The 12305-nt window shown below is 40.0% G+C and overlaps 1 protein-coding gene across 11 annotated transcripts in view; it reads right to left on the bottom strand.

Annotated features, from left to right (window-relative positions):
• Positions 1 to 12305, bottom strand: part of CCDC15 (coiled-coil domain containing 15) — an 80914-nt gene that overhangs the window by 51264 nt on the left and 17345 nt on the right. For 5 of the 11 annotated variants that reach the window (XM_051848410.3, XM_070047895.2, XM_070047910.2 and 2 more), the window contains exon 5: positions 9171 to 9284. The exons of 2 other annotated variants lie outside the window; for them this stretch is intronic. In XM_051848410.3, the coding sequence (XP_051704370.2) occupies positions 9171 to 9284 (114 nt within the window). Of the gene's footprint in view, positions 1 to 3310; positions 3431 to 9170; positions 9285 to 12305 lie in introns of all 11 variants that reach the window. 4 more of the 11 variants (XM_051848399.3, XM_089335134.1, XM_089335155.1 and 1 more) reach the window with 1 other exon arrangement.

The raw sequence follows: 12305 nt of genomic DNA, 5'->3' as shown, positions 1-12305 counted from the left end.
GATAACTGAATACCAACATGTAAATGAATTAAATTGAAACACTTCTTCACCCCTTATATAAAAATTAACTCAAAATGGGTCATAGACCTAAAAGTTAGAACTAAAACTGTAAAATTTTTGAACACATCAGAATAAAACTTCATGACTATGGGTTAATCAATGATTAGTAGATACTTCACTTAAAGTATAAGCGACAAAAGAAAAAGAAAATAAATTTACACCAAAATTAAAAGATTTGTGTTGTAAATGATACCATTAATAAAATAAAATGACAACCCACAGAATATATGTAACTCAATCTAGTAAGGGACTTGCTATTCATAACATATAAAGAATACCTACAGTTCAGTAGTTAAAAATAAAAAAAATAAAAAAAAAAAAAAACACAAAGGAGCCAGCACTGTGGCATAGTAGGCTAAGCCTTCGCGTGCAGGGCCAGCATCCCATATGGGTGTCAGTTTGTGTCCTGGCTGCTCCACTTCTGACCCAGTTCTCTGCTATGGCCTGAGAAAGCAGTGGAGAACTGCCCAGGTGCCTGGGCCCCGCACCAACATGAGAAACCCAGAGAAAGCTCCTGGTTCCTGACTTTAGAGTGGCCCAGTGGATGGAGGACCTTTCTGTCTCTCCCCTTCTCTGTAACTCTCTCAGATAAACAAATAAAATCTTGGGAAAAAAAAAAAAAAAAGACAAATGACACAACTAAAAAAAAAATCCACAGGCAAAGAGCCCATGGGAGTATTATAGACATGGAAAGCCAAGACACTCTGCAAAAAACAAAAAACAAAAACAAAAACAAAAAAACCACAACTGTATGAAAGATCTCGCGAGTGAGATCCCAGTGGAAAGAACGGGCCATCAAAGAAGGAGGTACCTTTCTCTGAAGGGAGGAGAGAACTTCCACTTTGACTATGACCTGGTCTGAATAAGATCGAAGTCGGCGAACTCAAAAGGTTTCCATAGCCTTGGCAACTCATGACTAGAGCCTAGGGAGATTACTGACGCCATAAACAAGAGTGTCAATTTGTTAAGTCAACAACAGGAGTCACTGAGCACTTACTCCTCATGTAGGATCTCTGTCCTTAATGTGTTGTCCAATGTGAATTAATGCTATAACTAGTACTCAGACAGTACTTTACACTTTGTGTTTCTGTGTGTGTGCAAACTGTTGAAATCTTTACTTAATATATATTAAATTGATCTTCTGTATATAAAGAGAATTGAAAATGAATCTTGATGTGAATGGAATGGGAGAGGGAGCGAGAGATGGGAGGGTTGCGGGTGGGAGGGAAGTTGTGGGGGGGGGAGCCATTGTAATCCATAAGCTGTACTTTGGAAATTTATATTTATTAAATAAAAGTTTAAAAAGGAATTCTTTAAAATATTTTTTAAAGATTCTTATTTATTTGAGAGGTAGAGTTACAACAGTGAAAAAGGTCTTCCATCCACTGGTTCACTCCCCAAATGGCCACAACAGCTGGAGCTGAGCTGATCCGAAGCCAGGAGCCTAGAGCTTCTTCTGGGTCTCCCATGTGGATGCAGGGGCTCAAGCACTTGGGCCATCTTCTACTGATTTCCCAGGCCACAGCAGAGAGCTGGAACAGAAAGAGGAGCAGCCACAACTAGAACTGGCACCCATCTGGGATGTTGGCCCTGCAGGCAGAGGATTAACCTACTGTGCCACAGTGCCAGCCTCAGGCAAAGTATTTAAATAGGTATTTCCTCCACAAGAGGTAAAACTGAGCAATAAGTATAAGAAAAAATATGAACATCATTAGCCATCAGCAAAATGCACATGAAAAGTACAATGAAATACCAAGGATAGCTATAATCAAAAGATCAACAATAACATGTTGGAGAGGATGTGGGGAAAACGGAATCATTATATATTGGTAGAGGAAGACAGGTTAACAGTTTCTCAAAATGTTAAACATAGAGTGGCCCAGCAATTTCACTCCTATGTATCTACTCAAGAGAAGTAAATATCCATACATAAATGGATGCACAATTACTCACAACACAATTATTCATAAAACCCAAGAAGCGGAACTTACCCAAATGTCCACCAAGTGATGAGTGAATAAACCAAATGTGGTATACAATGAAATATTATTTGACAATAAGAGGAATGAAAGTACTGATGCATGCTACAATGCAGGTGAACTTTGAAAAAATGCAGAGTTAAAGAAACTAGTCACAAAATGCCACATATCACACGATCCCATTTATTTGAAATGCCCAGAATAGGGAAATCTATAAAGACAAAAAGTAGGAGCTGATGTTGTGGTGCAGAGAGCTTGGTTGCTGCCTGTAATGCCAGCATTCTGGGTCACAGAACCAGTTGGGTTCCTGGCTGTTCCGCCTCCAAACCAGTTCCCTGCTAATGTGCCTGGGAAAGCAGTGGAGGATGGCCAAGTGCTTAGGCCCTTAACACCCACGTGAAACACCTGGATGGAGCTCCAGGCCTTAGCTTCAGCCTGGCCATTAACATCATTTGAAGAGTGAATCAGCAGATAGAAGATATCTTTCTGTGTGTGTGTTTGTGTGTGTGTGTGTTCTATATCACTCTCCTCTTCAAATAGATAAATAAATCTTTTAAAATGTCAAATTAGTTGTTGCTTAGGACTGAGTTAGGCGCAGGTAAGAATGGGAAGTGACCATTAATGGGGATGGGGGTTTCTTTTTAAGAGTGAACAGAATGCTCCAAATTAAATTGTTGTGACAGTCACATAACCCTGTGAATATACTAGGAAACCACTCAACTGTACAGTTTGAATGTACAATTTGAATTGTATGGTATATGAAGTACATCTCAATAAAGCTGGCTAAGAGCCGGCGCCGTGGCTCAATAGGCTAATCCTCCACCTTGCGGCGCCGGCACACCGGGTTCTAGTCCCGGTCGGGGCGCCGGATTCTGTCCCGGTTGCCCCTCTTCCAGGCCAGCTCTCTGCTATGGCCAGGGAGTGCAGTGGAGGATGGCCCAGGTGCTTGGGCCCTGCACCCCATGGGAGACCAGGAAAAGCACCTGGCTCCTGGCTCCTGCCATCGGATCAGCGCGGTGCGCCGGCTGCAGCGGCGGCCATTGGAGGGTGAACCAACGGCAAAGGAAGACCTTTCTCTCTCTGTCTCTCTCTCTCACTGTCCACTCTGCCTGTCAAAAAAAAAAAAAAATAAAATAAAATAAAATAAAATAAAGCTGGCTAAAAATATAAATACTACACATTATAATCCTAACCCTTAATTCTATCCTAAAATAGCTGTGGAAGTTCTAACAAACCACTGTTTTTCCCCTTTACTCTTTGCATTTCCCTACCTGATCTTCCATATAGTTCTCGTAATGTACAGTAGTTAAAAGATCTTGATGGCCCTTAAAAGAGAACTCTCCTCTTCCTATATTTATCCTGATGAATGCTGGTTTCCTAGAAAGTGCTCTCTGGGGGAAAAATCAATACAAATATATAAATGATGTAAGGAAAGCAATATTCTCATGACACTAAGCTGAGTTTTTTTGAAACACCTGATCTTAGTAAGTTATGCTAGTATTTTTGTATCAGAAGTAGAGCAGCCAGAACTCAAACCAGCACCCACATGAGATGCTGGCACTGCAGGCGGCAGCTTTACCTGCTAGGCCACAGCGTTAGCCCACAAGTTATGCTAGTATTTTTAAAGAATAAAGAAGGGTAGGCATTTGGCATAGTGGTTAAGATAACACTTGTGATACCCAAAACTCACATGGGAGTGCCTTGGTCCAAGTCCCAGATCTGCTTCCAATTCCAGCTTCCTGATAATGTATACCATGGGAAGCAGCAGGTGACGGGTCAAGTATGGATCCCTGCCACCCATGTGGGAGATCCCAGATGGAGTTTCAGGCTCCTGTCCTCAGCCTGACTCAGCCTCTGTTGAGGGCATCTGGGGAGTGAACCAGCTGATGAAAGATCCACCAACCAATCTCTCTCTCTCTCTCTCTCTTTACCTTTCAAATTGAAGAAGAAGAAGAAGAAAGAAGGAAGAAGAAGGAAGAAGAAGGAAGAAGAAGGAAGAATGAAGAAGGAAGAAGGAAGAAGAAGAAGAAGAATTGGGGGCTGGCACTGTGGCTCAGCCCCAGCCTGCAGCACCAGCATCCCACATGGGTGTAGGTTCAAGTCCAGGCTGCTCCACTTCCTATCCAGCTCCCTGCTAATGTGCCTGGAAAAGCAGAGGAGGCCCACGTCCTTGGGTCCCTGCACCCATTTGCGAGACCAGAAAGACGTTCCTGGCTCCTGACTTTGGATCGACTCAGCTCCAGCCATTGTGGCCATTTGGGGAGTGAACCAGCAGATGGAAGACCTCTTTCTCTCTCTCTCTCTCTCTCTCTCTCTCTCTGTCTCTACCTCTCTCTGGAATTCTTTCAAATCAATAATTTTTTTAAAAAAATTAAGAATTAAGAATTAAAAATAAGGCCGGCACCGCAGCTCACTAGGCTAATCCTCCGCCTTGCAGCGCCGGCACACCAGGTTCTAGTCCCAGTTGGGGCGCCAGATTCTGTCCCGGTTGCCCCTCTTCCAGGCCAGCTCTCTGCTGTGGCCAGGGAGTGCAGTGGAGGATGGCCCAGGTGCTTGGGCCCCGCACCCCATGGGAGACCAGGAAAAGCACCTGGCTCCTGGCTCCTGCCATCAGATCAGCGCGCCGGCCGCGGCGGCCATTGGAGGGTGAACCAACGGCAAAGGAAGACCTTTCTCTCTGTCTCTCTCTCTCACTGTCCACTTTGCCTGTCAAAAAAAAAAAAAAGAAAAAAAAAAGAATTAAAAATAGTGAATTCTAGTTCAAACATACAATCAACCAACCACATGTCAAACATACAGGAAGAAAAAGACTGGTAGGAGAATACATAAACTTTATAAATAACAACTTGCTACTACTCTAGCCAATAACAATTTTATAAGATTTATGATCTTAGTTCAGACAACTGACAGAGGGTAAACAAGTATACAAGTATATGTTCTAATTCCAGAAATCAATCCAAGCATCTACAACCAACTTATATTTGACAAAGGAGCTAAAACCAATCCGCGGAGCAAGGACAGTCTCTTCAACAAATGGTGCTGGGAAAACTAGGAGTATGAAGCAGGACCCCTCCTTACACCTTATACAAAAATCCATTCAAAATGGATTAAAGACCTAAATCTGCAATCTGATACCAAACAATTATTAGAGAACATTGGAGAAACCCTGTAAGACATTGGCACAGGCAAAGACTTCTTGGAAAAGACCCCAGAGGCACAGACAATCAAAGCCAAAATCAACAAATGGGATTACATCAACTAGAGAAGCTTCTTTCTGTAAAAGAGCACTCAGCAAAGTTAAGAGGCAACCAACAGAATGGGAGAAATTATTTGTGAACAATGCAACTGATAAATGATTAATAACCAGAATATGTAAAGAGATCAAGAAACTCCACAACAACAAAACAAACAACCCAATTAAGAAATGGGCCAAGGACTTAGACATTTTTCAAAAGAGAAAATCCAAATGGCCAACAGACACATGAAAAATATTCAGGATCACTAGCCATCAGGGAAATGCAAATCAAAACCACAATGAGGTTTCACCTCACCCCAGTTAGAATGGCTTTCATACAGAAATCAACAAACAACAAAAACTAGTGAGGATGTGGGGAAAAAGGTACCCTAATCCACTGTTGGTGGGAATGTAAACTGGTAAAACCACTATGGAAATTAGTTCAGAGATACCTCAGAAATCTGAATACAGACCTACCATATGACCCAGTCATCCTACTCCTGGGAATTTGGCCAAAGGAAATGAAATCAGCAAATAAAAGAGTTATCTGTACCCCCATGTTTATTGCAGCTCAATTCACAAGCTAAGACATGGAATCAACCTAAATGCCCGTCAACTGAAGACTGGATAAAGAAGTTATGGGATATGTAGTCTATGGACTACTAAACAGTGGAAAAAAATTAAATCCAGTCATTTGCAACAAAATGGATGAATCTGGAAAACATCATAGTTAGTGAAATAAGCCAGTCCCAAAGGGACAAATACCATATGTTCTCCCTAATTTGTGATAACTAATAGAGCACCTAAAAGGAAATCTGTAGAAGTGAAATGGACACCTTGAGACATGAAGTCTTTGTCTTGACTGTCAAGTAACAAGTTTTTTTGTTTTGTATTTTTTTTTTCCTTAAAAGAGAATGTGGGGGAGGGGGCTGGCGCTGTGGCACAGCGGGTTAAAGCCCTGGCATGAAGTACCAGCATCCCATATGGATGCCGGTTTGAGTCCCAGCTGCTCCACTTCCAATCCCGCTCTCTGCTATGGCCTGGGAAAGCAGTAGAAGATGGCCCAAGTCCTTGGCCCCTGCATCCACGTGGGATACACATAAGAAGCTCCTGGCTCCTGGCTTCAGATCAGCGCAGCTCCAGCCGTTGCGGCCATCTGGGGAGTGAACCAGTGGATGGAAGACCTCTCTGTCTCTACCTCTCTCTGTAACTCTGTCTTTCAAATAAATAAAATAAATTTTTTAAAAAAGAGAGAGAGAGAGAGAATGGGACTGGGAATAGGAAAGGGAGGAGGAGTGAGGTGGGAGTGAGCGTAGGAGGGTGGGTATGATGGGAAGAATCACTGTATTCCTAAAGTTGTACTTACGAAATTTGTACTCATTAAATAAAAGATTTCTTTGGGTAAAAAAAAAAAACAACAACAAAAAATATATGTTCTACTTATATCTCCAAATCTGGAACAACAATAACAACCAGATAGATCCTAATGTCACTAAAGTCTAAAAAGGAAATGAAATCAGGGCTCAGCTGGGTTATCAATTATTCTTTCTGATTGGCAGATTCCTACTTCACACAACTGAGAGGGCATAAAACTGTTCAGATTTGAGGGAAATACTTGATCTAACTGATAAGAAAAATTTCACTAATTTCTTACATCATTCCTAATTAAGGAGATTTAGTTCTGCTATGTTACACAAAAAAATACACCACTATATTCTGTGGAAACAAGCAGTCAACTTGAATTCATTATCATCATCATAACAATAATAAATTGCACTTAAATGGCACCTGTGACGTAAAAAACTGGTTTATACAAGGATGTTATCTTAGAGTTAATCCTCCCTTCTACTGGATAATTACTTCAGTCAGACCTGTGAATAGTACTCTTTCTGGAAAAACACCAATCGGAAAGGTCTGAGTATGTTCCAAACAATATAAAATATCAGTCACTACTAGCCTCTGATAACCCTTTTTGTCCTGGTTTATTTAGAAAGTATCCAATCACCTCATTCTAACAGTACCTTAGAGTCAGTCTAATAGCCTAAACTATAGAACTGCAAAATTCATAGCGGGTATGGAAATTATTGAGGAAAATTTAAGTCTAAAAGAAATTCCATCTCAAGATCCACAGTAAGACAATGGTACAAAAAGGCAACCACACTGAATGCATTTAGGATAGGTTGGGATAGATATTGTGGACACATACCAGGCCCACTTATTTTTTAAAATTTAACTATATAATTCTTAATTATTACTGAAGAGAGATAGAGACAAATGTTGAGATACCTAAGAAAAAAATTTTGATACTTAAGGAAAAATATTAAAATATAGTCAGTACTCATAACAACGTGTCAGTCACCAGCAGACCACGTATACAACAGAGGTCTCATAAGATTATTACCACCTAGAACTTAGTAGCCCTGTTAGTTTGTGTAGGTACACTATATGATATTTGCATACTGACAAAATATCTCAAGGATACATTTCTCAGAATATCTCCACCTTGTTCAGCAACACATGACTGTACAGGAACATAATCCAGGAGAATGTAAAAGAATATACCAATTAGGAAATAAAACTGTGAAAGAACTGAATAAAAGCCAGGTGATGATGGCAAAAAGATAATAAAGTAAAAAAGGCTAGCGGTCTATTTTACTAGATGCTGCCTATCAAAACTTGAAATTAATGCCAAAATTAAGTGAACACAGGAAAGCACATGAATTTGGCTTCCAAATTTATGAATTCTAAAATAAACAGGCACATCAACAATGTCATTTTACAAGTGTACACTTAAATAGCCTAGCTCCACAGTTAGGCTCCGATTACTCATTCTAACCTTACATTTGAATCAAAATAACTTCTTTGATTTTTAAAAATAATAGCATTGGTTTCTTTCCTGATTAGAAAGTAAAACATGTGGCCTGCACCGCAGCTCAATAGGCTAATCCTCCACCTAGCGGCGCCAGCACACCGGGTTCTAGTCCCGGTCGGGGCACCGGATTATTTCCTGGTTACCCCTCTTCCAGGCCAGCTCTCTCCTGTGGCCAGGGAGTGCAGTGGAGGATGGCCCAAGTGCTTGGGCCCTGCACCCATGGGAGACCAGGAGAAGCACCTGGCTCCTGCCTTCGGATCAGTGCGGTGCGCTGGCCGCAGCGCACCAGCCATGGTGGCCATTGGAGGGTGAACCAACGGCAAAAGGAAGACCTTTCTCTCTCTCTCTCTCTCTCACTATCCACTCTTCCTGTCAAAAAAAAAAAAAAAAAAAGTAAAACATGTAATTATGGAAAATTTTAAAAATAAAGAGAAGAAAATAAAAAAAAATCACCTACAATAATATGGAGAAATAGTTGGTATGAATCTCTTTTACAATTTCTATCAGACTTTTGTCTATGCATGTAGCATTTTCTCCTCATTTCTTCATTTTATTTATTTTTCTCCACTGTACTTGTCACTTGATATTAAATTCTATTATTTATTTGCATGATCATTATATATGTCCTCACTATCATAGAAGCTCCTTAGGGAATCTTTATTTATCTTTGTACTACTATTAAGTCCTACTTCTAGTACAATGTCTGGTAATCACAGGTATTCCATAAATATCTGTTGAGTGAATATACATATATAAATTTTTAAAATTCTGATCATATCATAATATCAATTTGTACCCTGCTTTTTTCACTTTACAACAGGGACACTTTCCCTTGTCTTCAGATATTCTTTGAAAACACATTATCTTCTAGAATGCCTGTATATGGATATTTAATGAGTTACTCAAGCATTCCTGACTATTGAATATTAAGGTTGTTTCCAATCACTTTACTATTTAATTATATAGTGAGATATTAATAAAATTTATCAGTATTTTTAAAGCAGTGTACTAGAAATTAATTTACCTCTTGAGTGAGAATGCTTTTCCTTTTATCATCTGTAAACACTGATGCCTTTTCTTTAGTCACAGTTTTAAAGGACGCCAGCCTTTGACGTGCCAGTTTCATGGTTTGACTAAGCTGCCAGCGAAAGGGGAAAAAAAAAGCAAACAAAAACAAGTTAAAGTCTCAATATCAAAAGTACTCAATGTTCCAACAAGAAAACAGGTCCCTGTTATTAAAAAAAAAAAAAAAAAAAAAAAAAGCCAGGCCTAAGACAAGAGGATTACTTGCAAAGAAGACTTTGATCTGCTGAGTGTTTTACAACATTATTATCATTATTTTTCTAAGAGACTGTACTTAAGAACTTGATTTAAAAGCTGTTATTTAAAACTGTTTTTCTCATATATATTTTATATTAAGTACATACACAAAAATATCAGAACTTAAAGTTTGAATTAATATACTTGGAAATCATTGAAGCAGGCATACTCCTTACCTTCTACTTATCTTTTCAGTAAAGAGTTATTTTTTAAACTAGTCCTTGCATAACTAATTGCTTTCAATCATTCTGTACTACAAGACTCTATTTTTAGTTTCCCTTAAGCTCTTTTTCCCATTTTCATGAATCACTACTCCACTCCTAACATTTGAAGACTACAGTTATCTAAATTCTTTTCTCAGATGCCCCTTCCTTCAGTAGGCCTTCCTAAATTGACTTAAGAACACAAACTCAAACCAACTCAACAGAACCCACCTGTTTCAACTACTCTAAGTAGAATCTAACAAATAACTAGTAATATTAAACCAGCTAAGATGGGTGTTTTATAACAGCAGGATAAACTAGTACTTAGGACACTCACATCTCTTATTGGAATGCCTAAAATCAAGTCTTGTCTCCACTTTCAATCCAGCTTTCTGCTAACGTGCCTGGGAGGCAGCAGATATAGCCCAAGTACTTGGGTTCCTGCCACCCACATGGGAGACCTGGATGGAGTTCCTGGCTTTTGGCTTTGGCCTGCCCTAGTTCCCACTGTTGCAGCCATTGGAACATCAACTAGCAGATGGAAGATTCTCTCTCTCTCTCTCTCTCTTTGCCTTTCAACTAAACAAATACACCTTTTTTAAAAAAACACAAAATATGTTGACTTCGTGTTACTCTTCTTTCTAATAATTTCAGTATACACCTATGTCGACTTCTTTTTCAGAGAAGCAAAGGCTATTTTATATCTCATAAAAGTGCCCCAAAATGCCCCATTTCAGGAAAAGAAAAAAATAACTACCATTTTTTAGCATACGTACTGTATCACGTGAAAGAAAAGCATATCCCTACACTACTTAGTGAAATGACGGCAAAGCCAGGACCACAGGCAGTCACTGAAAGTTTAATAATATAATTTGTCCCTTGAAGGGAAATGATGACCATGAATTACAGATCTAACTAACAAATACTTTATGATTAAACTACTAATAAGCTAGGGATAAAAACACTGTCTCTCACTACCAGTCTCATTTTCTGGCAGTACATCACTTCTGCTTTATCCTTGCTTCTAGGTCTATACATCTAGCTAGAGAAATTCACTTGAAACATTACTATTTGTCCTACCAAGAGGAGTTGCAGAGTGGATAAAGGGGTTAAGACAATAATATGCAATGCAAAGAGATATATAATCGATTGAAATTACATACAGAGGGCCGGGCATTGTGGCATAGCAGGTTAAACCAATGGGACACTGGCATCCACAAGAGTGTTAGTTCAAGTCCTGGCTGCTCCACTTTTTTTTTTTAATTTGAAAGTCAGAGTTACACAGAGAAAAGAAGAGGCAGAGAGAGAGAGGTCTTCCATCCGATGGTTCACTCCCTAGTTGGCCACAGTGGCTGGAGCTGTGTCCAATCCGAAGCCAGGAGCCAGGAGCTTCCTCCGGGTCTCCATGTGTGTGCAGGGATTGGGCCATCTTCTACTGCCTTCCCAGGCCACAGCTGAGAGCTGGATCGGAAGTAGCTGCTCCACTTACAATCCAACTCCCTGTTAATGTGCCCAGGGAAAGCAGAGGAAGATGGCCCCAGTCCTTGGGCCCCTGCCACCCAGGTGGGAGACCCAGATGGAGTTCCTGGATTCTGGCTTCAGCCTGAGCCAGTCCCAGCCACTGCAGCCATTTGGGAAATGAACCAGCAGATGGAGGGTTGGTGTCTCTCTGTCTCTCTCTCTCCCTCTAACTCTGCATTTCAAATAAATAAAATAAATCTTTTTAAAAAAGATACAAAGAGCCATAAATACACCTTCTTTAATTCAAGCCCATGCATGGTTCATCCTAATGTCCAACACCAAGTGACCAAGGATTCAAAATCCCCATCTAAAATAGGTGGTCAGGAGGCAGGCACTCCCTCTCTATCACTCTGCCTTTCAAATAAATAAATTAAAACCTTTTTTAAAATAAAAAATAAAATAGGGATTCAGAGTCTCCATTTCCCTCACAAGTCCAAACTCCTAGTGCAGTCAAATTGAGCACAGTCCTTAAACAGGATATTTCAAATGGCCCAGCAGTTGGAATATACATATATTTGTTCGTTTCTCTTTGGCTACCATAAGCCTTCATCAAGCCTCAATTTTTATTTATTATTTGTCTTAACCCCTTTATCCACTCTGCAACTCCTCTTGGTAGGACAAATAGTAATGTTTCAAGTGAATTTCTCTAGCTAGATGTATAGACCTAGAAGCAAGGATAAAGCAGATGAAGGATAAAGCTGATGAAGCAAGCACCAAGCCTCATTTTTGTAAAGGCCTTTCAATGATCCACCAATGAGGACCATAAAAGGCTAAATAATGGCTACCCAAAAATACCAGGTCTTAAATCTGGAAACTGATTTTTTTAAGGAAAAAAGTCCTCTGCAGATGTGATTAAAATTCTTAAAATGAGGAAATGATTCTGGATTATTCAGGTGGGTCCTGAGTGCTATCACTAGTGTCATAATAAAAGAGAGGCAGAGGGAGATTCAACATACAGAAGGTGATGTGCAGAGATCGATACCATGTGGTCACAGCAAAGGAATAGCCAGTAGATACCAAAAGCTGGAAAAGTCAAGTGAAAACAAAAAGCCATACATAGAAAGAAAATTAATAGTCTACTGCCTTGCTCAGCTATGGTTAATGTCTACATAGTC

The sequence above is a fragment of the Oryctolagus cuniculus genome, chromosome 1 (assembly GCF_051225735.1).
Source record: "Oryctolagus cuniculus isolate XC-2025 breed Fujian yellow rabbit chromosome 1, ASM5122573v1, whole genome shotgun sequence".
Classification (NCBI taxonomy): domain Eukaryota; kingdom Metazoa; phylum Chordata; class Mammalia; order Lagomorpha; family Leporidae; genus Oryctolagus; species Oryctolagus cuniculus.
The sequence above is the reverse complement of the archived record's forward strand: the minus strand, read 5'-3'. Positions and strand labels throughout refer to the sequence as shown.